This window comes from Haemorhous mexicanus, chromosome 15 (assembly GCF_027477595.1).
Source record: "Haemorhous mexicanus isolate bHaeMex1 chromosome 15, bHaeMex1.pri, whole genome shotgun sequence".
Lineage (NCBI taxonomy): Eukaryota > Metazoa > Chordata > Aves > Passeriformes > Fringillidae > Haemorhous > Haemorhous mexicanus.
This window is the reverse complement of record NC_082355.1, coordinates 15053804-15080760: the sequence shown is the minus strand read 5'-3', so window position 1 is coordinate 15080760 and position 26957 is coordinate 15053804. Positions and strand designations below refer to the sequence as shown.

The 26957-nt window shown below is 47.4% G+C and overlaps 3 protein-coding genes across 3 annotated transcripts in view; 2 read left to right on the top strand and 1 right to left on the bottom strand.

The window, feature by feature from the left end:
- Positions 1-139: 139 nt before the first annotated feature.
- WDR55 (WD repeat domain 55) lies at positions 140-2534 on the top strand. Its single transcript, XM_059860009.1, has 8 exons — positions 140-183; positions 252-403; positions 491-591; positions 659-746; positions 901-1080; positions 1185-1284; positions 1384-1553; positions 1930-2534. Exons 1-8 carry the CDS (start codon positions 163-165, stop codon positions 2255-2257), a joined length of 1140 nt encoding a protein of 379 aa, XP_059715992.1. The 5' UTR covers positions 140-162; the 3' UTR covers positions 2258-2534.
- A 2269-nt stretch (positions 2535-4803) lies between these two features.
- Positions 4804-11036, bottom strand: DND1 (DND microRNA-mediated repression inhibitor 1). The gene is made up of 5 exons (XM_059860534.1): positions 11025-11036; positions 7090-7207; positions 6100-6561; positions 5057-5443; positions 4804-4820 (listed from the first exon to the last, which is right to left on the bottom strand). Exons 1-5 carry the CDS (start codon positions 11034-11036, stop codon positions 4804-4806), a joined length of 996 nt encoding a protein of 331 aa, XP_059716517.1.
- An 8571-nt stretch (positions 11037-19607) lies between these two features.
- The window catches only part of LCP2 (lymphocyte cytosolic protein 2), a 28347-nt gene continuing 20997 nt past the window's right edge, over positions 19608-26957 (top strand). Inside the window, exons 1-3 of the mRNA XM_059860042.1 lie at positions 19608-19918; positions 22446-22508; positions 25062-25108. Of these exons, the coding sequence (XP_059716025.1) occupies positions 19841-19918; positions 22446-22508; positions 25062-25108 (188 nt within the window). The 5' untranslated portion in view covers positions 19608-19840. The remainder of the gene's footprint in view (positions 19919-22445; positions 22509-25061; positions 25109-26957) is intronic.

The following is a 26957-nucleotide window of genomic DNA, read 5'->3' as shown; positions in this document are numbered from 1 at the left end:
GGCGCTGGAGCTCCGAGGCGCTGAGGCCCCGAGGCGGTGCCAGCCCCGCAGCCGGGCCGGCCCCGCAGCGCTGGAGAGGCGAGGGCGGGCTGCGCCATGTAAACAAGGGGCGGAGTTTATGTAAATGAAGAAAGGCGTGGCCATGCAAATGAGCAGGGAACTATGGCGGCCGCCATGGAGGAGGTGAGCACGCGTGGGGCTGCGGGAGCCCGGAGCTCCCGGGCCCGGTCCCACGGCCCCGCTGTCCCCAGGAGCCCCAGGAGTCCCCGGAGCCGGCGGCGCGGGAGCCGCGGGTGCGGGACACCCCCGAGGACATTTGTCTGGAGGCCACGGCCAACGCCATCGCGCTGCACCCGGCGCGGCCGCTGCTGGCCGCGGGGGACGTGGACGGCGATGTGTACCTGTGAGTGGGGCCGGGGCTGGGGAGGGGGGCCCGCCTTGGGACACACTGAGTCACACGGGTCCCGGCGAGCACTCCCGGTGCCGGCAGGTACTCGTACTCCTGCACCGAGGGGGAGAACCGGCAGCTCTGGTCCTCGGGTCATCACCTCAAGTCGTGCCGGGACGTGGCGTTCTCCCAGGACGGGCAGAGTGAGTGCGGGGGACGTGGGGCGACATCGGGGGACGCCGGGCGGGGGGCACTAACGCGGCTCTCCAGAGCTTTTCACTGTGTCCAAGGATAAGTCCATCCACATTCTGACAGTGGAGGAGGGACGGCTGGAAACGCGCTTCCCCAAGGCTCACGAGTAAGTCCGTGCAGGCGGCTCATTCTGGGCACAACGGCTGGGGCATTGTCCCATTGTCCCCTTCCGTCCCGCGGCACGGCCACGCAGTCCTGGGCTGTGGGAGAGGCCGCAGCGCTGCTCCGGGAGCCGTGACCGTGGGCCGGGGTCTCTGCAGAGCAGCTCTCAACTGCGTGCTGCCCATCGACAACCACATCTTTGCCACGGGTGATGACGGCGGGGCAGTGAAGGTGTGGGACCTGCGCAGGGGCAGCGCCATCCTGGAGGCACGGCAGCAGGAGGAGTACATCAGTGCCATGGCTGTGGATGGCAACGGGAAGATCCTACTGACAGCCAGGTACTGGAGGGACTTTGTGGGGTCGGGCTCCCCCTGTCCATTCATGGCTGGAGTGCCCTGTGCCATGTCCCGTGCTCACAGCGCGTCCCTTCCATGTCCCACAGTGGTGATGGCACCCTGGGTGTCTACAACGTGAAGAGACGGCGCTTTGAGCTGCTCTCGGAGCCACAGAACGGCGACCTGACCTCTGTGGTGCTGATGAAGGTTGGCACCGCTCCCCAGCATGGAGCAGGATCCCACAGCCCCCTGTCCTCGCTCCGTTTTTTGTTCTGCCTCTGCCTCACTGCCCTCCCTCATGCCTAGAGGGGGAGGAAGGTGGCGTGTGGCTCCAGCGAAGGCACGATCTACCTCTTCAACTGGGACGGCTTCGGGGCTGCCAGCGACCGCTTTGCGCTCAGGGCAGAGACCATTGACTGCATGGTGCCCATCACGGACAGCATCGTGTGCGTGGGGTCCCTGGATGGAGTCATCAGGTCAGGGCTGTGCTGGGGAGGGGTGGGCAGCTGTGGGATGGGGAATGGAGAGCCATGGAAGGGCGTGGGATCCCGAGGGACTGTGGGGAGTGAGATGGGATAGGGAGGGGAGGGTGGTGGGATAGGAAGGGGAGAAGAGTGGGCTGGAGATGGGGTGGGGTGGGATGGGGAGGGGGTGACAGGGAATTGTGGAGGATGGGATGGGATGGGATGGGATGGGATGGGATGGGGAGGCCTTTGAGGGGGAGGTGTGGGATGGGCTGGGGTGGAAGGAGGAGGGTGTGGGACGGGATCAGCCTTGCCCAGTTCACAGGACAGGAGGGCAGGCGGCGTCCCCGGGCGCTGCAGGGCCCTCAGTGCCCCGTGCCGTGCCCAGGGCGGTGAACGTGCTGCCGAACCGCGTGCTGGGCTGCGTGGGGCAGCACCTGGGCGAGCCCATCGAGCAGCTGGCCGTGGCTGCGGACGGGAAGCTCCTGGCCAGCAGCGGCCACGACCAGAAGGTGAAGTTCTGGGACGTGTCGGCGCTCGGCTCCATGGTGGTCGATGATTACCGCCGGAAGAAGAAGAAGGGCGGGCCGCTGCGCGCCCTCAGCAGCAAGGCGCTGGGCAGCGGGGAGGATTTCTTCGCCGACCTGCGGGACGAGGCCGAGCCGGAGGCGGCGGCGGCGGATGGCGGTGACAGCGGCGACAGCGATAGCGAGTGAGCGGCCGCGCGGGGCCGGGGGCGCCGCCCCCTCAGCGCTGCCGCCCCGCCCGGCGCGGGGGTGGGGTTCTGCGCGTCCTAGTCGCGGGGCACGGCCAATCAGAGCCGCAGCCCCTGAGAGTGCCCGCCTACGGGGCATTGCTTCACTGTTGTGTCGTCGGGCAGGATGCTGGCGTTCTGATTGGCTCCTAGGGCTGCCACTCAAGCTGGGCTGTAGGCGCGGTCTTAAAGGGGCAGCGCGTGCCGGAACGGGCGGGCGTCTCGCAGGGGACAGCGGTTATGGGGGGAGGGGGTGGGTCGCAGGCCCCGCGGGAGGAACCGGGGGTGGCCCCGGGGTGGGGGGACAGGCTGGGGATGGGGAGGCTGAGGGTCCTGCCGGAGGGGCCTGGGAACGGTCCCTGACTGGGCTCCGTCAGGGAGGAGGGGCTCTGAGATGGGGAACATGGCTGGGGGGCTCTGTGCATGAGGGGAGGTACTCTGGGCTGGAGGGCTCTGTGGATGAGAGGGCTGCTCTGAGATATGGGGGGACATGGCTGGGGGCTCTGGTCACTGACTGGGGTGGGGGGGGGGGTTACCACTGAGGGTCCCTCGTGTGGGCAGTGCAGGGATGGGGGGATATGGCTGAAGGCTCCTGGTGGAGGGGTTATGAGGAAGGGGTCGTGACTGAACATCCCTGGTGGATGAGGGTGGTGCTGAGATATGGGGAGACAGGGCTGGGTGTCCCTGCTGGATGAGGGGGGTGCTCTGACCTATGGGGCTACATGGCTGGGGGTCTCTGGTGGGGGATGCAGTGCTGGGAGGGAGTAATGCTGGGGTTTGCAGGTGAATTTGGGGATCTTTTGGGTTATTTTGGGATGGGGAGGAGGCAGGGCATTTCTCAGGAGGGGTGAAGGGGGAGACATGGGGTCCCAGGGTGCCTGGCCAGGGCAGACAGGTTCATCACCTTCCTGCCCTGCTGTCCCAGCAGGTCAATTACCCTTTGTTAATTAATTAAGACTTTAGCTCTGTTGGAAATAAACTCAGTGCCTTTCACTTCCCAGTGCCTTGTGCTGACAGTTCATGCTCATGAGGCAAGGATTCCTGGTGTGCCCCAGGAGGGACAGACAGACTTCCAGGGAGTGCAAGAAAGAACATAAAGAGTGCATCCCAAGGCTCTTGGAGGATCCCAGGGATCTCCAAAAGAAGAGGCATGAGACTTGGGTGCTGCTAAAGAGACTTGGTGGGTCAGAGAGTGCTGTGAGCAGGGAGTGGGAGAGGGACAGGGATCCCTCCTGAGCTGGGTCCTACCCTGGGATGGGCAGAGTGGGCAGCAGGGTCTGGAACAGTGTCAGGCATGGCCTGCACCTGCTGGGGAATTGGGAGGATCTGGTGCAGTTCCAGCATTTCTACCCCTGGCAGTGGCTCCCATCCCCCAGTGGCTTCCCAGCACTGCCTGGGAGCCCTTGGAGCACCAGCTGCAGCTCCCAGGTGCTGCTGGCCCAGGGGTTCATTCCTGGAGCTGGGGGTGGGCAATCTGTGAACTGAGAGATACCTGGAGACCCTGGAGAGCACAAAGGGGTGTCCTGGTTTGAAAGACAGGTGTCTGCTAAGGAAGGCAGGAGCCTCCTTTGGAATGGTTATTGCTCCTTAGCAACAAAAACAGGGGGAAATTCCCTAAGACAGAGAAAAACAAAGGGGAAAACCTCCAACAAGTCGCTACCCAGATATCCCAGAGGACCACCAAAAGGCATGGGAGGACATCAGGAGGCACTTGGAGGAGCCTGAGGGATATCAAAAGCTGGTGAGAAAGAGCACAGTGAGTAGAAGACAACAAAGATCAAGGTGTAAGGAATGCTGCTTCTCACACAATGGGCCCACCAGGCTCTGAAGGCTCCAGATACCACCCTGTCCCTTGCTCTGCCTTTCCTGGTGTGTGGGGAGAGTACTGAGATGCACTAGACAGGCAGGGAGCTGAGGATGCAGGAGGAAAAGAGGACGTGACCCAGCTGGTGCTCTCCAGAACTCTTTAATCCCAAAAGAACAACAGTGGCTAGACGTGCCACTCCTGAGGAATCATTCATGGACAGCTGCCAACTCCACAGCTGCTTCCTCACTATGCAAACAGGTTTCAGGCACTCCTCTCCCCACACAGCAGCTCCACCAGCCCACAGAGCACCTGTAACTCCTGGGACACTCCCTGTGTGTGGCCTTGTCCTCCCCTGAGGCTGCTCCTCAGGAGCCAGGAATGTCAGTGGAGGAATTCCCTCCATCACACTGGCATCCAGTGCTGGCAGCCCCTCCAAGAGCTGCTGCTGCTTCTCCAGGATCTGCCCTCCAACACAAACCAACTTAACAGAACCAAACTTGGCAACAGGAAAACCAACAACCCAAAACTAGAACCAACTCAAGGGCTGCCCGGGGACAGGGTGGCTGCCATGGACCAGGACAGCAGCCTTTATCCTCCAGAGCCAGCTCTCAAAACCGATGCAAACAACTCCAAGGAAAGCTGGAAGAGGGCTGGGAGCCCAGCAGGGCTCGGGCTCAGTCGTGGCTGTGGCAGAGCAGCTCCTACTTCAGCTGGCACCCTGCAGTGGAGAGGGAAGGGTCAGGCTCTGCCCTCAGCCCCAAACCCCCTCCTCTTGCATTCTGTGCTTCCAATCAGAAATCCTCAGCTCAGAGCTGACAGTGTTTCAGCCCTGCCAGCCAGCCTGGGTCCCTCCCTGCCCCATCCCACCCTGCCCAGAAGTGCCACAGCTCCACCCTCCCAGGGAGCCCTTCAAGACTTTGGGAAAGGAAGGGAGCTGGCTGAGCAAGGACTCACCCAACACACGGAGAACATGCAGGGCTGCCACGCCCTTGGCCTTCTCGTGCTTGCTCTGGCCCTGCCTGTCTGGTGAGATCCACATGAAGCCACTGATGGGCACGTGGGACCCTGGGATGGCCACCTGGTACCAGAACCGCTGCCACCCATTGGGGTTCACCTGGACACATTTGGTCATGACCAGGGGTGTCCTCAGGTGATGCTTCCAGCACAGCATGTTCAGGCAGTCCAGCACGTTCTGCAGTGACAGAGGCAGGGGCACTGCTGGGCTCTCACCTCCCTGCACCCAGCTGGACAATGGCTCCTCCTCACACAGCTGCAGCTTCTGCTTCAGTTGGGGGTCCAGCCAGTCCACCCTCATCTTTGATTCCCCGAGCCTCAGGTTCCCTAGGAGACAGGAGATGCTCACTTACCCTCCAGCACCACCCCACCCCACCCCACCCCACCCCACCCCATCCCATCCCATCCCATCCCATCCCATCCCATCCCATCCCATCCCATCCCATCCCATCCCATCCCATCCCATCCCATCCCATCCCATCCCATCCCTCTCCATGATTTTAGGGGCAGCTTGATTTTAGGGCCAAGGTGAACAGGTATCAAAGCCAAATGCTCCTCAGCTGGGGCAGGAATGGGTACAAACCAGGAGTTTGGAGGTCCTGGTTGGATGTCTGGGAAGTGTGTCCCATCAGGGCATTGCAGTCATGGGACAGGGCTCAGAGGGATTGAGCAGCTCCATCAGGAGTGTTTAAGGGACACTGAGAGGCTGGGCAGCCCCTCGGAAAGGTTTAATGACTTGGTTAATGTTCTGGGTGCCCTGAACTGGTGATGCTCCTGCTCTGTGCAGGCAGCTTCCTGGAGGCCTCCAGTAGCCCCTTCACCCCACCACCAGTAGGACTGCTGGAAATCAACTGCACCACGGGCTGCTGGCATCCCACAGGACACGGGGAGAGAGCAAGGGGTGTCTCAAGGCTGAAGTCACCTTGCAGCCAAGTCTGGAGGTGGGAAGCCCAGCCCAAACAGCATCCCTCAGCACCACTAACCTTCCATCAGGGCTTTCTTGGCCAGGGCAGCAGCCTCGTGCGACCTGTACTTCAGCACAGCGAGCTTGGCCTGTTTCTGGGAGGGGCTGGCGTGCAGGGTGACACTGCAGATGCCCTCGGTGACCGTCTGCAGCAAGGCCTCCAGCTCCCACTGGCTCACCGAGGCGCCCAGGCCGTTGACGAGGAGCTCGCGCTTCTGCGTGCTCCAGCAGACGACGATGGCGCAGCCCTGGCGCAGCTGGAAGCGGTGGAAGGCGGCGATGGCGCTGCGGGCGTCCTGCCGGGAGGCGTACCTGGCGTAGGCGAAGCCGCGGTTCAGCCCGCTGAAGGTCATCATGAGGCGGAACTCGTAGAGCCTCCCCACGCTGCCGAACAGCGGGATCAGCGTGTTCTCGTAGATGTCCTGCGGCAGCCTGGCGATGTACACCTCGGTGTTGGCTGGCGGCGGGCCGCCCACCCAGCCTGCGGGGACATGGGGACCACAGTTGTCAAAAACAGGAGCAGATTGCTGGTGCTGAAGTGATTTCAGCCTTTATTATAATAAAAGAAAGGCCTAAAGCATGGGGGCCCGCGGGCTGAGCAGGAGAATTCACTCGAGGATGGAGCAGCGTGGGCGCTGGGGCTGCTCCGCAGCGATGGCCCCGATGGTCCAGGTGGAGCAGCACCCTCCTTCCCACTGAGGCCACCCACCGTCCCTGGGTCACATGCCCCTTTTTATCCTGCTTTTTGTCCCTCTGGACTGGTTTCTGTTTGGTTTAAGGTGCTTGATTGGCCCATTACAGTTGTGTCCAGGCTGGCTCGTTTCACTTGCGGGTGCTGCACTTTACTTAGGTGTATTACGGTACCGTATTTCTTAAAACTACCCTTTTAAACCCTTTTACAATAACCAAACTATAGTACATGCTTAACAATCATCAACTATTTTACAGCAGTTTCTAACCTACTTTTGACAAGGGTTTGTCCCCTCCCAGGGCCCCACTCCTGACGTACCTGGGGGGGGCCCCCCGTAGCGCCTCTGCCCGTTGATTTGCACCAGCTCAATGCCCATCTCCTTCTCCCAGGCGAGCAGGGCCATCTTACTGGCCTCGTTGATTCCATTGGTCCATGTCTGAAGGAGGAGATTGTGTGAGCAAAGAGCTTTCAGCCTCTCAGCTGGGAGCATCCCAACTCCATGAGGGAGCTGCAAGATCCACTGCTGGGCAGCACGTGGAGGGGCAAATGAACCCCTCTGCTCTCAGGGACCCGGAGGAGCCTCCCAACACTCCCATCCCAAGGACTGTCCAAGCCTGCTCCATATGACACAAAGTCCACCAAGTCTGTTAGATCCCAAAGTCAACAACAGTTTTCTACAGCCCTGCAAGGGCTTGGAAAGCCAAAACACAGGCAGCAGCTGCCTGGTGCTGCAAGAGGGAGCTGGAGTACAGAGCCAATGTGACCCATTACATCATGACAGCTTTAAAGGGAAAGACAGTGGCTTACATTGAATACTGGGAAGAAAATCATCCCTGTGAAGGTGGTGAGGCACTGGCACAGGGTGCCCAGAGAAGCTGTGGCTGCCCCATCTCTGGAAGTGTTCAAGGCCAGGTTGGATGGGGCTTGGGGCATCTGGGCTAGTGGAAGGTTGCCTGCCACTACAGAAGAGATAATATTAAAGAGAAACAAGAACTGACCACTGAACTGGAAAGCAAGAAAGCAACTGAGTTATTATTACTGTCCTTGAAAATAGAACAGCTGCAGAGACAGTTACAGGAGGACAGAAAGGAAAACAAAAGTTGGAGGAAAAAGTTTAGCTAATGCTTACATGGGGTCCAAGTGCTCCTGACATGGTGCAGATTACAAAATTAACTGCATCTCCTGAAGATTGGCCAAATCCTTGACCTCGTTACAAAATTAGATGAAATTAGAAAAGACACAGCCTTTAATGAACAATTGTCCAGGAGCACTACTGAAATTTTAGAACACGGGGAAATCCCCACCTGTGCAACACTAATTGCATTCATTTCTGGTATCACCACGAAATTCACTCCATCCCACAACTCAGCAATATGGGTGAGATGTGGGATGGAGTAATTTTCATGGTGATCCCCAGTTTTCTACATGTCAGACTAATTGACCATTCCCAAGAAGTAGGATTTACAGGTTATCCATCAAAAAAACAGAGGTGGAAAGAATTATATAATCAAGCATTATTTTCAACAATTCCAAAAATGGCAATTGTAGAAACCCCTGAATAAAGTTAGCAAGAAAATGTAAAAGCTGTATGATTTCCAACAGGAGCAGTACACCCCGTGATCCTGTCACAGCAGGATAGAGTTTTTCTGAGCATGGCACATAAATGTAACTTACTTCAAACTGGCCCTGACCAACGGTACCTTTGATAGTACAGGGATAAAATGTTTCTAAAATCAAGGAATATTCAGGGGAGTTAGAAAGGAAGGATAGTGGAAAATGTTAGGCTGCACCTGTATAAGCATTTAATGACTATGATAAATGATATGATTGTTTGGTAATTGGATATAATTACTGTTTAATCGTAACAAGAATCATGAGAAACGATGTTTGGGGGGTTTGATGGAAATGACAAAATCCATGCTTGGATGCAATCAGTGTAATACAATAGAACAATATAAGTTTAATAATTAATATGTAGTTAAATAACGATAAGGGTATAAAAACGTGTTCATCCCGAACCCATGTCAGAGTCAGATTTGGGTGTGTACCCCTGACACCCAGAGCTCTTCAATAAAAGCACCTGCATGGAACCATTCTGTGATTGTGTGTTCCTGAACGCTAACATCTTCACTGCTTAGCTCGACTGCATTTCAGGAGGCAGAACAGAGATGTTCTGAATTGAAAAAGGGACTTTTATCTCTATTCTGAGCAGTGAAACGAGCTCACATTTCCATCTATGTAGGTACAATGGGCCAAAAAGGCAGAATTCAATGGGTTTTCCATAGCCCATATTACCCAGCCAAATGGAAGCACAGAATGGGCTAATGGCCTATTGAAAAAGAGCCCGAAGCCACACAAGGCCGAGGGAGATACTCAGGGTAAATAATCGCTGTGGCCTGCCTGTGCATTTTATGCAAACCCTGAATGAGGTGCTCCACCTTCCATTCAAGGGGAATCTGACAGCTTTACAATCAGGAAAACGTGTGGTAAAAGTAGCACAGAACAATGTCTGTGACTAACTAAACCTCGGGGCACACTCACTTGGGAATCTCTGGATGGCAGTGTCTCAAAAAAGTGCAAAACAGAATTAGTGCACCGTGGCTTTTCCCTGTTTTTAATGGATAATAACCTGCCCGGGCAAACCCTGCCGAGACTTGCATTATTTCACATTTTCAGAAAATGATACTGGAAATGATGCCAGCATGACTCCACTGAAAATCAAGTTATCCATTGGAGGAATGCTTATTCTCCTCGCAGAAGGAATCAGCACCAGAATGAACCAGACTGAGCACATAAATCACCAAACCTGACCCACCGGATGGAAGCATTAATCTGTAATGATCACTGTGCTAATGGCTGTAACCGTGCTTGAGCCTGAATGCATTTCGATGACCATTGCTAATGAATAATTAGCAATGCTAATTATTCTCCCAAATTTGTACAATTAGCTTTTGCTAATTGTACGAATTTAGGAGCTCAGCCTAATAACATGAATTTGGCAGAGGGAAATATAACCGTAATATGTGAAGCACGACTTTCTACCAAAAAGGGGGAAATTTATTTACTCAGCTTCCAATACTGACACAAAATATGAAAGGCAAGTTTTGGTGGAGATATAATGTATCCACAGCAGTAAGTTGGTAATGCATACTGGCACAACAAAAACGAATTTAAACCTCACAATGCATTCCACTACCTCCCAGGCTCCGGGGAAATCTTATCTCCAAAAATTCCTAAAATTGAATGCTATCCCGTCAAATACACCAGTCAAAACAAATGCTATTTAATCCTTCATGGTCCTCAAAGCAGTGGAATTATCAATGCAGGTTAATAGCTCTGCAATTAAACCTGCCATTTCTGTCTAGTTCTGTGCACGGTGGTGGGCGGGGTGGCATGGCCGGATCCCGATCCCTCCAAAACCATCGGGGCAGGAGCTGTCCTGGGGACAGAACTGGGAACAATAAGTACCGCGGATGCTGGAGTCCTAGCAAACAAAATAAATTCAGTAACAAGTGATTTATACTAATTGAAAGATCCGTTTCGACCTTCCTTATCAGCATTAGGAACAGGCCAATGGCCTTTATCAGACACCTCAACGGGAAAGGATGGAGACAAAAGATCACCAGCAAATAGTGATAAATAGTGATGAACAGTGATAAAAGATCACCAGCTAATAGTGAATGCCACAAGGCGGTGGCACCTCTCCACCTCCAAGGGGTTTCATTTTTTACGAAGACTAAAAACCAACTTCGGACGAGCATGGGGAATCCCTCCTGGGGAAACACGTGCTCAGAGCGGGATGAACCCCAGCCGCATTCCCTCCTCGGAGCCTCGTGGCCCGGCCCCACGGCGGGTCTGCGCTCGGGGAACCGGCCCCAGGGGTGCCCGGGCTGCGTGGAGAGGCAGGTCCGGCTCTGCTCGCACAGCGCCGGTGCTAACGGGGCTCCCGCGCACCCCCGGCCCCGGCTGACCCCGGGGCGCCGCAGCTCCGCGCTGGGGCCGGGACCGCGACCGGGACCAGCCCTGCTGTGCTCCCAGACGGGACCGGGACCGGGACCGGGACCAGCCCTGCATGCGCTCCCAGACGGGACCGGGACCGGGACCAGCCCTGCCTGCGCTCCCAGACGGGACCGGGACCGGGACCAGCCCTGCCTGCGCTCCCAGGCGGGGCCGGGGCTCGGATCCCCGCGGGAAGGGCGCCCGAGCTGAGCCGTGGCCGCAGCGGCGCTCCCCGCAGCCCCGACAGCGCTCACCTTCCCGTCCATCCCGCCGCTCCTGGCCCTGCCTTTCCCGCCGTTCTGGCCGTTCCTGCCGTCCGGGCCGGGGGAGGAAGGGAGCCAGCACCGCCCCCCGCACCGCACCGCCCCACCCCGGATGGACCCCCGGCAGCACCCGCGGGGGTCTGGCCTTGCTGTGCCTTGCTGCGCTTTGCCTTTCTTTGTAGTTGTTCACCTGTAGGCAAGGGGTTGCTGTAAGAAGTACAGCAGCAGCACCAAACTCTCGTAACAGAAGCGTCAGGGTTGGAAGAATCCTTCAAGACCACCTAGTCCAATAATCAGAGTAATTAAACCTCAGATAAACCTGTCCTGAAAACATATGCTGGGTTTGAACCTATTCGTACTTGCAGAGCTGGAAGGCTTCGTGCTGCTTTTTCCAATACTTACTCGCAAAGGCAAATTTTGGGGGTGAGAGGAATAGAGGATTTGTCTTTCCAAACAAGCTGTGGGTCTCCTGGTAGATAAAACTAGCACTGGGAGATAAAAGAAACAATGGGAAGGATTTCACTGATTGATAAATGGAAAAAGAGATTTGCTTTTACAAATAAACATTAGGTTTGCTGATAAACGAAATTAGATGTTGAAAGATGAAAGAAACAATGAGGAAGAAAAGCCCCTAAATTCAGTAAGAATTAAAAATTAAAAGGGAGGGTTATACATTAGAGGGAAATCTTCGGGAGAGTCTGTACCTCTCAAGTACCTCAGCCAATGGGGAAAGAGAGAAGGGAAACGCGGCCGGGAAATTAAGATAAAAAGGAGGCTGTGTCCTCCAAAAGTTCGAGAGATCCCAGGGGAATGCCCCACGGCCTCACCCTTTATTGGAATAAAGCCAGAAAGGACTCCTCTGTCTCCTTTTTGGACATAAACCTCTGGTGTTTGTGGATTAATTTTCCTAACAGGGTGGTCAGAAACATCTACTGAAAGAAATCCTTCAAACAACGTCTGATGCCCAGGAGAGTGCATCAGCCTAAATCTCCACCGCGTTAGGAAGTGCACCAGTGTGAGAGTCTGAGCTGTTCTTGTTCCTGGCTCCGTTCGTGGAGGCACCCCGTGCTCTGCTGTGCGGCTCCGGGGTGAGGACCAGACCTTCTGGGGCCGTGGTGGTGAAACCTGATCTGCATGAGCCAGCGGGGGTGCACACCCACCACGGGAGGCTCTGGGCTTTGAGGCAGGTTAGGGAGAAGGCCAGACAGACGGTGGTGCTTGTTTTCATGCCATTGTCCTCCCCTGCCCGCAAAGAAAGGTGAGGGACATTCACCCACTCGGGGCTGAAGGCGTTCATCCTTTCCCATGGGGCATAACTGGCTTAACTTCGCTGAAGTGAGAGACAGGGTCATGACTTAAAAGGGGTCATAAACCACCAAAGACCCTTCAGACAATGTGAAATTCCCCTCCCCAGGGGAGGTACCCGCGTGTTCCATCTAAACCTAAATGTGCATTTCCCCACTGACCCTGGTGTTCCTTGGATTTTCCCCCACCCCTGATGGATCAAGATTGTGACCATGCCTCAGACCACCAGAAATCCAAATTGCAACAATCAAGTCTCTTCAATCAAGTCGAATTATTGGATCCACAGGTGATGAGCTCTTCCCACTCTTATCCTTCCCTCCACTTTCTTTCTCACACATTTTCTTACCTGTAATTCCTATGCTTTTATGCTGTTGCATTACTATAGATAACAACCACAGCGGCCACATCTCTGCTTTCCACTGCTTCTAAACGGTTCTAAGACAGACCCTACATATTTTTATTTACAAACACAACTCATCCAGTATCATTTCACCTCTAATGCTCCCCAGTGGATCTATTAAGCAGAACTCTGGTTACTCCTGCTGTGCTAGCTCCACGTTTCTGGCACAGGGATGCAGCCCCACTGTTCCAGACCCCAAAGAACAATTCCAACCCTCCACAGCATTGTCACTTGCCAGCCCATACTTACTCCATAAGGCCCCAAAGCAGCACCATAGGGTCTTGCAGATCCAATAACTCACAAAACTGTGGGAAAAGAAAAAAAAAAAATTACTATAAACCTTGAAATACAGACATGCACAAAAAATCACATCAAAGAAATATAAATTGAATACAAAATTGTAATGATTTTTAAAAAGTTTAAAAGTTTTTGGTTTTTCTCCTTAAGAAGGAAGAAGTAGCTCATCCAGCCAGCCTGCCTTGAGCTGTCCTTTATATTTCTAAAGATAAACAGCTTGGCTATACCACTGTCTTGGTAAGAACCCAAGATCAAGAAGAAAGGGAAGGTAATGAATCATACCCACAAGGAAAAAAATTCCTAATGATCCAGCTTCATAAAAATGATGAAACACAGTGGGCTGCTGAAATAGGCTCTGCTCACCCAAGTACCTGCAAATGGAAACTCACTTTAGCAATGTGGCTATTTGTGCAGTGCTTCTATAAAATGTAACTAGCTTCTTAGTATTTGGAGTAGAAAAAAGACTGATTTTTCCAAAGAATTAGTAACTCATTCCCACCTCTAGCTAACGTCAGCCCGCTTTTCCGGGATGCATCTCAGCAAGGCGAGGTGTTGCCACTAGAGGGCAAAATGAGACTGAATCTTCTCTCCTACACAATCTCAAATTTTTATTCGTTGGATGGAGATGAAAGAGAAAAACATAAATATATATTTTTATCCATTTTAACCCTCTGCCATTTGTCTGGAAAACAGCAGTTGCAGGTATTCAATATGTGAGTGGGAAGGTGTGTTATGTGATCGAGGTGAGATCCTACTGCTGCCACTTTTATCCACATCTCAGAGAAGAGCCCTGGCAGATCAGGACTGCTCCAATGGACAAAGACTTTTGGCCTGTGCTGGCCCTCCTTCATCATGAGCCAGGGGATAAAAATAATTGTCTTGCATCCACTTATAGTACAATACATGTTTACAGTTTAAAATATATGCAAAATACTTCTTTATAAAAAAAAAATACCTCTTATTCATTTTATTTTGAACATAACAACGAAAAGTTGAACAGCATGGGGTGTTCAACAATTCAGCTCCTTGGAAACTCTAAGCCAGTCATAGAGAGGAACATAAAGATTGAAAACAAAACTAACATTAAAACCAAAACTATACCCAAGATGATGTTGACTAGCAGCAGCTTTTTTTCTCCGAGTCACCTGTGTATTTTCTGGTCTGTGAAATTCACTCTTGAAAACTTTCAGGATTGACAAAATCTTTTCCTGAGAAGATCTGAAATGAGCATATGTTAGTGGAAAAGCTGTAGAAATTTTTTATTTTTCACAGCATTGCAAAATCACAAGTGATTTTCTTACTGGTCAGCAAGCTATTGAAATATTTAGAGAATTGGAAATCTGTTAGGATCAGAATCCAGTTCTGAGTTTGTGTATGGACAGGAACATTGCAACTGCAACAATGACCAAAATCCCATGTTGGCAACCAGTTTACAGTATAAATTCTGCAAGTTTCTATAGAATTGAAGCTACAAAGTAGCTTTGTTAAGAAAACAACGGCCTGACTGAATAAAAGATCACTCAGAAACAATGTAAGAACCAATAAGCTGCTTATGGGTGTCAATAGTGCATTTGATTAAAATAGCAAAATGGGTTGAGTTAAAATAATCATCATATCTTTAGCTGTCAGAATAGTTGGATATACTTGAAATGCTGCTGTTAAAAAAACTTAAATGAAACAAAAATCATAACTTTTGTTCTGGCATCATTGCTGAAAGAGAACAATTTTGAGTTTTTAAAATAAACCTGTACCAAAAAAACCCCAAAAAACCCCAAACCAAACCCAACAAAAAACCCTACCAAAACCCAAAAGGAGGCAAAGCAAATGGAAAGGCTGTTATAGAAACACTGGATGAGAGTTCCTTAGGGAATTCACCTCCACCCAGGGACAGCAGCTGCCACAGACTGGTTTCCAGTGGAGCTGGGAGGTTCCCTAGCACAGCCCAGTCCTGCAGTGGGGACAGGAGGGGCAGGGATCAGGTGGGAGCCAGAGCAGGAGCTGTTCTGGCAAAAAGGAGCCAGGCTGGTGGAAAAAAGCCTCGGGGGCAACTGGAGCCTTTCAGAGCCAAGGTGTTGGCAGCTCCCCCCGGGCTGCAGGGAATCTGCTTTGGACAGCACAGCTGGAGAGGGTTTGAGCAGTCAGCCCAGACTAAAGGGTGCTGTGGTGTTGTGGGTCCCCAGGATGAGGTGAGAGATGAGAATTGACTCCAAGTTCTCAGAAGGCTGATTTATTATTTTATGATATTATATAATAATAATAGAAATGATACACTAAAACTATACTAAAGAAAGAGAAAGGAGACATCAGAGGGCTACACAAGAATGAAGAATAATTCCTGTGACAGACTCAGAGAGTCTGACACAGCTGGCTGTGATTGGCCATTAATTAAAAACAATTCACATGCTGGGTAATCAGTTCTCCAAATCACATTCCAGAGGAGCAAAACATGGAGAAGCTGAGGCTTCTCATCTTCCCAGGAGAAGAAATCCTGGCAAAGGGATTTTTCATAAAACATCATGGGAACAAAAGGGTGTTTTCACCCTGCTTCATCTTTACTTTAAGCTCCAATGTCTCTGTCAAACTGGTGAGCTCAGGTACAAACCAGTGTGCTCACTGGGAGAGCTCTGTACCTGAAGGCACTGTTAGCTCAGAAGGGTCATGTCCTAACCAGAACATTTCCAGGTGTCCTTTTGGCCCCTTCTGTGTCACAGGACGGCTGACCCTGTGAACTGAGCTGCACTGAGCAGCTGGAGGAGAGTTCTTCAGTCCCCAATTCCTCCTTCTCAAGCTTGCAGCAGCTTTTCTGGTTAGCAGAGCTCTTCACAGCTCATGAGGAAAACGGACTGCTAGTTGTCACAAAGTTTTTAAAATCTCCTTTTTTTCCTTCCCTCATCTCCAACTTCCCTTTCTCAGGCTTAGCAAGCATTTTTTTTTTTCAGTCTTTCCTGAGTAGACAGCTCTGTTGAGGTCTCCTCAGTGTTCTCTGCATTTCTTTGCAACATTTCTGGACAAACCAGACATATTATGTCACTTATGACTCAGAGTGGAATAAAACCTGTTCCTGAGGAAACTGCTCTTGCTAGAATATCTCTAAGTACTTGTCTTATTTTTTACAGGGCTTTAGTAGATATTTGATTCTCATTGGTTTCTGAATAGTGTCCAGCTGCACTCTACAGTGGCTGGATTTTAGGATTTCCAGCCTTTTGGAATTGCCTAAACTCCATCTTGACACCTGCTCAGAGGAACACAATTCACTGGCAAGGGAAAAGATGCTTCTTCAAGTAACATTTTTTTTTTCCATCCAGGAAAATCCTTGCTGAGGATTTAGTTCCTTTAGAGAACACTTGTTTTTTGTTTGCTTTATGTGAACTTGGATTTGAAGCCAGTGTCTCAGACAGAGTTTTATTCAAGCCATACCTTGCAGGCAGGTAGGTTGGTTAGCATTTACCTCAGCTGCTGTTCCCATTAAAAGTCTCATATTCAGGGTCCATCTCTTGCCCTGGCAGTCACCAGTGTGGGGCTGAATTGGGAGGAAACCTCAAAGTTCCATTCCTGCAAATAGCTTTTTCAAATTGGCCTAGGTGTGAATGTGAATATCCCAATACTTTCCCCAGGGTGAGTTTAACTTACACCTGAGCCAGGTGTGTAAGGGAGGACACTGAGGTGGTGAAAAGCATTATCCCACCTCCCAGGGTCTGCTTCCCTCACCTCCCTTACCTGGCTCTGAACCCAGAGCTAAGCAAAGGTCAGTTTGTTGTGCTCATCCTCCTGAAGTGGGTGATGAAAATATCTGAAATTTCAGAAAATATCAGAACCCCCTCGGCCTCAGGGCTGTTCTGGTGATCAGAGGTTTGTCCATCACACATCCTAAACCTCTCCTTCCCTTTGGTCTGGCCTCAACAAAGCACCAAATGAATGCTGACATTGCAGTCTCTCACAGTTGCAGGTAGGTATTTCAGCCTGGCATTGGGCATGTCATGTTCAAAGGGCAGCTGTAGGCTGGCTGGGGTAAACAGTTCCAGGGTAAAGGAAGAATCTACCCCAGTCTTTTAAAAATAAATTTGGGCAGGACAAAAGAAAACCACTTCATGAAGATTCACTTTGCTTTGGGAGTGAGATGAACATGAAGATGAAATTCTTCCAAGGTTTGAACTTTTTTTTGTTTGGCTCTAAGGAAATGGACACCTAACCTGAGTTACTCTAGAAAAAAAAACCCTTCTCAAAGTAGTTCAAAGCCCTTGACTCCACTAAAACAGGGACAGAAGACCACCAGAGAGAGGTGAGAGAAAATGGAAAATGCTGCTGCTCTTTGAAGGCAGCAGAATGTTGGCAGTGTGAATTTCCCCACTCAGTTGCCTAAAATGGTTTGAGTCTCACATTTTCAAAAATCAATCACCACACCATCACTGCATCAGAAAGAATTTACCATTGGCAGCTGTTACTGGGGAGACACTTTTTTTGTGTGAAGGTTGTGTCACTGCAGGCTATAAAATACCTATGAAACACCTAGTTCTTTAAAAAGAGGGAAAAAAGTCTCAGTAAAAAGATATGCACCTGATAAAAGCAGTAAAGTCAGTGTTCCTTACTTTTTGAAAATCCAAGAGCTTAAAATCCATCTCATGAGATTGCCAACTGCTGGAGTATATCTGAAAATTCAAATATAGAAAATACAAAGTGGTGTTTCCTCAGCAAGCCTTACTGGGGCACCACATCTGATGTGTTTATGATGTTACAAAAGAAGTTGTAGAGAAAGGCAGAGCTTGAGTTTGGGTACAGCTGGGTTTTGCAAGAAATGCATGAAATCTGCACATAGCTATGATCTACTCAGTGCCACAAACAGGATGCAAGCAAATAATAATAGATAGAAGTGTTAGAATTTCTGTGTTAGCTGCCCTGAGCCTGGGAGATTCAGAGGTAACTGATTTCCTTCTTTCTCAGCATCAGAATAAACAATGCTGGAATTCTCCTAGAACACCACCAGCATAAATTTTGACCAGACTAATTAGTTTCATATTAGTACAAATAAGGAGTAACAGAATTGCAATTAGATCTGCTACACTGGATTTGGGATAGAAATCAACCAATAGATTAGAAGGTAATGAAACATATCTTAGAAGAAGCAATTAGAAATTTAGCACAGGCTTCTTCCTGTCTCCCTGCTTGTTTCCCTGTGAAATCCAGGGCTGTGGTGGGATGTCTGAGGTGTAGTTTTGTAACCTCCCCTTTACCACTGCTGACAATGCACCAACAAAGCAACTTTTCCTTTGGGGATTCTTTGGCACCAGTTCCTTCAGTCCTATTTCATCCCCAGACCTAGAGGTGATAATATTTCTGTGATATTGTCAGGACATGCCTCAGATGATTAACACAGGTAATTTCAAGTAAGAAGCCAGAAAGCACAGCTGTAGCATGTATTTGGTAAATGCTGCTCTGCTTAGAACAGTTTAATTTCAGAGAGTTTTAAATACTGTGCTACCATCATTTACCAGGATTTCTCCAGAAAAAAAAGTAAGCTACTCTAAATCAAACTCTGAATTTCAAAAGGAAAGCTCTTACTGTGAAGACTTGTAGGTTTGATCTCAAATACATGCACTGGTGTGCAGCACACCTGCAGATTGCAGACATGAGGTTAGGAGGCTCTCAGTGACTGGGGACAAGAGGGATGCATTTAATTTCTCCATAAAAAGAAGAGGAAATTTCCTTCCCAGTGCTTCAGAACTGTGCTCCCATTCTTACCAGTCCTGGAAGCTCAGGAATTGCCACCTTTTGTGCAGTCTAACAGAGGAGGGAGGCCAAAGATTCACAGCAGCACAGCTTTGGGAGGAGGCTCCACAACAAGAAAAAGGAGAATGGACATGCTGGATGTTTCAAAAACAGACACACTTGGAATTAATGTAATCTCAGCAAAGGGACCTACTGATAGGAGGGTGCCTGAATTGGTTGTGCAGGACACATGGAAGTCTATCATGTCCCTGTGGTGGTAATAATAATAATAATAATAATAATAATAATAATAACAATAATAATAATAATAATAATAATAATAATAATAATAATAATAACAATAATAATAATATGCTTTTGTGGATTCATTTTCAGATACAAAAATCCTCATAAGAAGCAGCCAGAAAATGAACTATTGATACAATGGCAACAGAAAAATTTTTCATCTGAACTTGTACAATTTTTAGTTTCACTGAGTGATTCTTTATTTGAAGGGATGCTGACTGCAATTCCATCATTTATTCATTAGTTCCTCATTATGTTCAGCTCTGACAATAACATTAATTGTGCAAAGAAGGATATTTCAGGTACTGAGGTAAATTAAAACAGTTTTTCTTAGGTGAATGTTTTCTTCTCTGGGGGGGGGGCTTACCAGAAGAGTAACCCACACCTATGCAGATAATATTTTAATGCATGTATAGTGTGAGTAAATACACAAGTATTTATGTATGCAATTAAAGGCAATTAGGATCCAGAGGCATTTACTTCTATGTAACAGGCAGAGCATTTTCAAGCCTCTGCTGTGCTTCCTTGTTTACTTATTTATACTCAGAGAAAGGAAGTGGTGAGGCTGACTAGCTGAAACCTCTCAGAGAAGAGACCATTTTGTGCCAGAGGAAGCAGTGTCTCTCTGGAACGAACTCACAGCACAATTTCAATTAACCAGAACAGTCCCTTGACAGAAGCAGCTGGAGGTTGGGCAAGGAATTCCTTGGAGGTGGCCACAGAGAGGGAATCCATGGCTGTGTCATTGGCAGCAGGGCTGTGAACACTCCTGAGAGCTTTGGGGAGAAAACCAACCATGGACCTGCGGAACGTCCCCTACCGCTCCGACGTGCTCACCTGGGACCCAGATGACTTAGCAGAATATTTCAGGATGGTGAGTTTGGCTGTGTTTTGTCTTCATCTGATGGAGGAGCAAACTGCTGGAACATTGGTAGGGCTGAATTTAGGTATTTTATAATAGGCAAAGCTGGCTGCAGGACTAAAAGCAAAACCGCTGTCAAATGAGGAGCTGAGCTCAACTGGGCAGTGAAAATGAATCTTGAAAGGGATTTTTAAATTGGGTATAAGAGCAACTTGTGGCTTAGTTAGAGAAAATAAACAGGTTACTACAATGCTTGTTGGTGTAACACCCGTTAACAGCTGTGGAAGGCACTAAGGTGTGAAGATTACAAATTTTCTGTTTCATCTTCAATGATTTTCAGAAGTGATATTTTTTTCCAAATTTCTGGGTGTAACAAATGAGCCTCTGAATGTCTTTGTTAATCACATCCATGGCTAGACTTGTAAAACTTGGCACAGCTCAGGCTTAATTTTGAAATAATGTGAAGTTTATTTTTTTTCCTATAACTCTGGGAGAGTCTCATCTGGGGAGTCGAGGCAAGTTTGATAGTAGAATGCAGAACTACTTAATAAAGATGAGCAGATCAAACATAGAATCTGTGTCTACCAAATCTCCAGAGAAGTGAAACTGCCAACTACTTACAAGCCCCTAATTTTAGGGTGCGGGAGTTAGTGGCACAGGAAAATGAAACCAAAAACTGGAGATGGAACAGATGAGATCATTATCAACGGGTAACTTCAGACAAGTACAAAAAACATCACAACAGTGGTGCAGAGGGAAGTTGGACCATCATTTCCAAGAAATTAGGAAGGAAAAAAACGGCTTTCTGAAAGATCTGATAATAATATTCTGAACAGTGATAAAACTGTAAGTTCTACCATAACTGAATGCACATTTACCTCTAGGCCTCACTTCTAGTCATCAAGACACTCTCCAGAATGGAGATGATGGCATTCCACTCCTGGGGAGCTAAATCAGGGCAAAAGCTGTTTAAGTAATCTAAAAAATCTGAGTAAGACAAGAATGTCAGCCCAAGTCAGCCAGCTCTGGGCACCTGTCACAAGTGACCAGATCTTATTCCCAGATAAACACAGAGATTATTATATACTCAGAGATATAGATCAACTCAGAGATATTATATCTGAGATAAACTCAGAGAATGAATGAACCAAATTTTCAAATAATTTATGATTTTTTTTTGTTTAGAAAAAGCAAAGATGTTCATATTAGGTATAGTCCAACGTTTATTTTTAATAACTAAACAGCATTTTTTATCAACTACTTCAAGACTGAGATTAGGTCTCAATCACAGGGGTGTGTTGCTTCCCTCTGCATACAGACTTGTGCTGGTAAAATCACAATAGCATTCACTGTAGGAAAGAAATTATTTAAAGGTTTATGTCCTCAGTCTGCACAGAAGTTTTAATCTCTATCCTAAAATATTTACCAGAGTTAGGTCTGTTTCTTCATATGAATAACTGAAGTTGGCTCCTAAAAATATCCTGTCAGCTGTTGGGTCATTCCCAGGGTCTGTACACCAAGTTACAATGTTACACCTAAAAATGAAAAATGGGATAGGACTGCAAAGGACTTAAAGCTCCCTGTAAGAGCCTCTCTGCTGTAGGGGAGCTAACCCAGCAGCACAGGGTGGGTTGTCTGCAGAACTTTCACTGACTGAAGTTTCAGACAGAATAAAAGCCATTCTTTTGTCTCAAAGCCTCCAAAAGTCAATTTGGCTGCCTGTTCTTTGGGCTCCTTCTGATATGGACCTGACCAACTTGAAACAGATCAAAAATATAAATTGGGTTCTTACATTATGTTATTACTGCTTAAATTAAAAAAAAACCAACAAAAAAAAAAACCCAAAAAAACCCCCCCAAACCAATCAAACAAAAAACACAACCCCCCCCCCCCAACTCCCCCCCCCCGCCAAAAAAAAAACAAAACCAAAAAACAAACAAAACCAAAAAACCCAAAACCAAACTTAGGACAACTGTTGGAAATGTTTAAAAGTTATATTTTGCTTTGTGGTCAGCCTGTACATGAGCAGCTTCTAAATATCATATCCTTCTCCTGATGCTACTGGAAATCATAATACTGTGGGAAAGCTTTACAAATATTGTGGATAATTTCCAGGATTAACAAGCGAGATTTCCACCCAGAAGTGAAAACTTTTTGATCACAATAATGAATTCTGTGACTGGGATCAGTCAGTTTCAGTATTCCTGGGTAACAGGGTTTTGGCTCTACTTCTGCAGTGCTCATCCCAGTCAGTACCACAATAATCCATTTTTTCAGATATTTCTTTGGGCCAGGCATCTCTGAAGTGGTTTGTAAATGTGAAGAACAACGTGTCCCTAAATGGATGAAAACCTTTAAGTTCACTGAAGGATGTCTGTCATAAAAATCCATATTTGTGGGACAAAACAAGCCATTTAGGCAGGCCATAGCATACAGAAAGGTACCTTGAAAGCATCTACTCAAAGCCACACATATGTTTAAGTGTCTTAACTAATTCTTTTAGTTAAGGGTGCAATAATCATCTTCTTCTCCCTGGCAGCTAAAGTACAAGGACTGTGAGAAGGTTGTGAGGAAGCACAGCATAAATGGACAAAGGTTTTTGGTAAGTGCAGCTGTAAAATTCCTTCCTGTAAAGTTCCAGCCAAGAGATGTTTCTGACTCCTCCTTATTTTGCACTGGCAGATGGAGAGGCACCTTCCAGGTGGTTACTGAGGTATAAATATGGGAGGTAAATGCTTTTGCTAAAATCAGCCAGACAACTTGCTTTAAATATGGAATGCTGGGAGCCTAAGCATGTTGTTCAATATGAATAGTTTTTAGTATTTTTTAAACTGACAGGGAAGTTCTAAACCAATAATCTTGTCTTGAATTCTTGAATTTAGAAAGTTCTTGTTTTCAAATATTAACTACAGAAAACTCACATTTATTTCTTATCCTCTCATGCTAAAAACAAAGAATGACTGGCCTTTTTCATCGGAATTACTCCTTCATTCCTCTATAGATAAAATTAGATTTCTTCTGTAGCAACACACAAAAGCAATAAAATTTAAGAGCATCAAAACTAGCAAGCAAAGTCCCAGTGGCTTTAAATCAACATTGTCCCAGGCTTGGCTTAATTTTAGAAAAAAAGCTGATACCTTCTACTGACATAGCAGCTGGTCTTAAATACACATCCATGAAGATGTATAGGAGCTTTTAGTATTACTGCTTTTTACTTTAATTTTCAAGTATTAGCCATTCTATTTCCCCAGATGAAGTAATTTTTTTTCCTCTATTTAATTAGTCATAGTGGGGAGATCTCTGCATATCTCTTCTAAAGTTTTGTATTTTTAATTTACTTGTCCTAATATTAATTTTTTTTCACATTTCATTGAAACAAAACACAAAATTTTTCAAGCCCCTGTTGCAGGAACAGGATTTGACCCCTCCCTGCTGCTGGAGGGTGCAGTCAGCATTATTCAGATGTGCCATGGGATTTATCCTCCCACCCCCAGGAGATCCTCCTCAGAGATCCTCAAACACTGAGCATCTGTGGCTGGAGTGGGACTTCTGCCTCTGGAAGCACAATGACATTCTGGGAGTTTGTGAGGTGCAAATAGAAAGTGCAATAACTGTGTGATGTCTAAGGGATTTTTGTGATTTTCTATTATTTCCAGAGTGTTTCTGTAATTAGCTCAGAGAGCAGCAGCTCTTCAGAGGCATCCCAGCAGATTTGAAGGATGTTTTCTACTGAGCAAGCCAAGCAGCTGCTCACCTCCACTCAGAATCTTTTGAATTACTTGGCAATTGTATAATGGAAAAAAAAAAAAAAAAAAGGCAAAGGTTCACTTGTTAGACAGAACCACAGAGGAAGATGTCCAGTAAAATATTCCAGAGTTCAAAGAAATCTGGAAAAAAATTGTTTCTCTCTATGAATGGTTTTCCTAAGAAACATCTTTTTGCATTTTGAGTGAGTGACTGGAAACTGCCAAATTGCATTTGCACAGAAGCAGCTGCTCAGGCTGAGTGTCTGCTGGGTTTGTAGCTGTTGTCACACCTACATGATCAACCTGGTGTAAAAATGTTGCTCTAAAATTAATCAGAATAACATCCTAATTTCAGAGTCACCTTTCTGTGTCCACTGGCTACCCCAAGAAAAGCCCTATTGAGATGCAGTGGAAATAAAGCCAAAGGGGTTCCATGTAACTTATTCTAATAAAATTCTCTGTTATTTAAAACAGAAATGTGGCCCTTGTAAAAGAGGTTATACCTCTAATATTTGTCAGGTTTATCACCAGAATAGAACTCCAGAGAGAAGCTTAAAAAGCCTTTAGAAAAAATATGATTCTTCAGGAAGTACTGCAGTACATTTCCATAAAAGCAGCACATTTAGCCCGTGTTTCACTCCTCCCAGAGGCAAAATAGTGTGGAAAAACACAGCTAGGATTTGTTCTGTCCTTTGACACTGACAGCTTTGTGAACCAATGTCTAATTAGAAACCTATTGTTATCAGTAAAAAGGACAAAAAGAACCAGACTATCATCCCTGTTCCAAAGAGAATTCATGAAGCTTGTGATTAACTAAACAAAACACTAAATCAACAAAATCCAAACTCTTCATAATGCCTGAATCTGTCCCAAGTGTGGACTTGCACATGCTGGAGGAAGAGAAGGGATGACTCTGCAGCAGCATCAGGAAAGGTTTCCAGACAAACAAAGGTTTCCAGAGAGCACTGATCTCAGTCAGGGGAACCTCTGTCCAGGGGCTGTGTTATGGCTGAGGGGGAACAAACATCCTCCCCCCATCCCTGCTTCTGGAAGGATTTTTTAGGCTGCCAAGGCTGCTTTTAAGTCCAAGGATTTCCTAGCTCTGTGTCCCCTAGAACATGGGATTCTTCATGTACTCTGTTACACATAAGGTTCTTAGAACAACACTCCAGCCAAAGGTTCTGTGTTTTAAAATCTACAGTTTTCCCCTGAAATTTTGCAATCATGCACAATCTTGCCTTATTCCACTGTGCACACAGGAAGGAGTTCAATATACCTGGCTTCTGAAGTCACATAAATGCCACATGAATTCCTGCCACATTTTGAATATATGTGTATGACTTACTTGGATCAGTCACAGGGTGCTCCATGGACAATTTTGTCACATATCCCCTGTGTTTCCTTTCCAGAACATGTCTGAAAATGATATTCAGAAATTCCCAAAGCTCAGAGTGCCGTAAGTAAAGTCAAACTATTTGAATGTTAAAAATTATTTAAGCTGTTTTGCACTGAAGGGTCATAGGAAATATCAGGCAAATGATTTGTGTGTTATTGGTTAGAGACTTGTTTATTGGAGTGTACTGAGAGAAAAAGAAGAATATTCCAAAATAAAATGAGTGCTGTCATGACTGCTCAAGCAAAATGATACAATACAGGAAGATTATCTGGGGGATGTTGAAAAGAACTTGTGCATAAATTCTTTGACTGACAGCAGCTCCACAAAGGTTAAACTTTCATGCAATATTACCTTTGAAGTATGACTTAACTGTTCACTGCTTAACTGTTGACTTAAAGGAAAAAAAAAAGTCAGTTATGTCCACAACAGCTGAGGAATTGAAATTGTTTTCACATGCTTTGCTTTAGGTGGGTGTTCAGGAGAAATCAGTCTGGACCATGTGATTCAATGTTCAATGGCTTTTCTCAGCCTCTGTGCATTTAGGCCTTGAAAAAGTTTCCAATTCATCTCAGTAGCTTCCATCATTTCACAGAAGTTTCTTAATGAAGAAAAATAATCCCATTAAGTCAATACTGAGTAGGAGAAATTTGCTTCTTCTAATATTTCATGGTGAAAAATGAAGGATTTTATATTGCCATGAGTTCTCTGCTACCTATTTGAGTTGGAGGTTAGAAGTTTCTAACCTTGGCACTCACATGGAGCTCTTCAAACAAAGTAGGGAGAAAAAAAAGAATTTGAGCTGATCCAGCATGGCTGTGGCTTTCTTGCTCATTGCCCAGTTCCAGACTCCCTCCCTTCATGGATATCTTGATTTTGCTACACAAGATACAAATTGCTTTGCCTTTTCAGTTGCATCAGAGCTTGTGGAAGGTGTTTTGGGGAAGACAAGAATACTGAAAAATTTTGTGCTCATGGGTGAGCTGGTGGGAAGAGCTGAACCCAGCAGGACACCCTTGTTCAGATCAGATATGAAGGATTGAATTTGAAAGCCTTGGCTGTGATATCTTTCTTAAAATCCCATCTATGATTTCACACAATAAATATCCTGATAATAGGGGTTGGTGGTGTACAGTATGTTAGTAAGGAGGTCCAGATGTTATTTGAAGAAGATGCTCTGATGTCTCAGAATTTCTGAACTCACTTTCAATTAAAAGAAACATTTAACAGTGTTGATGATAGACCAGATTGTCTGTGACAGACTCATCTAACCATACTGTAGAACTTGTGATTCTCTGATAATTTGTCCCACCTTAGCAGTCCTTTGGCAGAATTGCCTCTTGTTCTCGTTGTCTGAGCTTTTAATATTTAAAACTTCTGGTGATTTCCTTTCAAATTCATGAGAGAAAAGAAGCCAGTGGATGGTCTAATAAACTCAGACATACCAGAGATATTGATGCCATAGGTGAATCATCAAAATGAGATCTAACCATGTGGAGGTGCTTCTACCTTCTCATTAAACCCATTGATACCTCAAAGTTGGATTTTCCCACCCTAGAAAAAGTGAACAGCCTTTTTTAGAGAGGTTTTCTGGGTTTCTCACATGTTACAGCCCAGCAGAAACTGAACAGCCTTTTCACTCAGATCTTTTGGATTTCTCAACAACAACAGAATTTGAAATCAAGAGCTTTAAAAGAAGAGTGAAGCTTGGTGCACAGCTTGAGGAGCTGAATAAATAAGTAGATATTTAAATCTGAAGGAAATCTCTGAGACTTTTTCATTCTTAAAAACAAGCAAAATATTCACTGGAATATGGTGATTATACATGCAGAAAGGTCCTCCATGCAATGGCACTGTTTAAAACAAGAATTTAGAGCTTTACTAGGGAAGAGAACTGGTTCTCACTAACAGC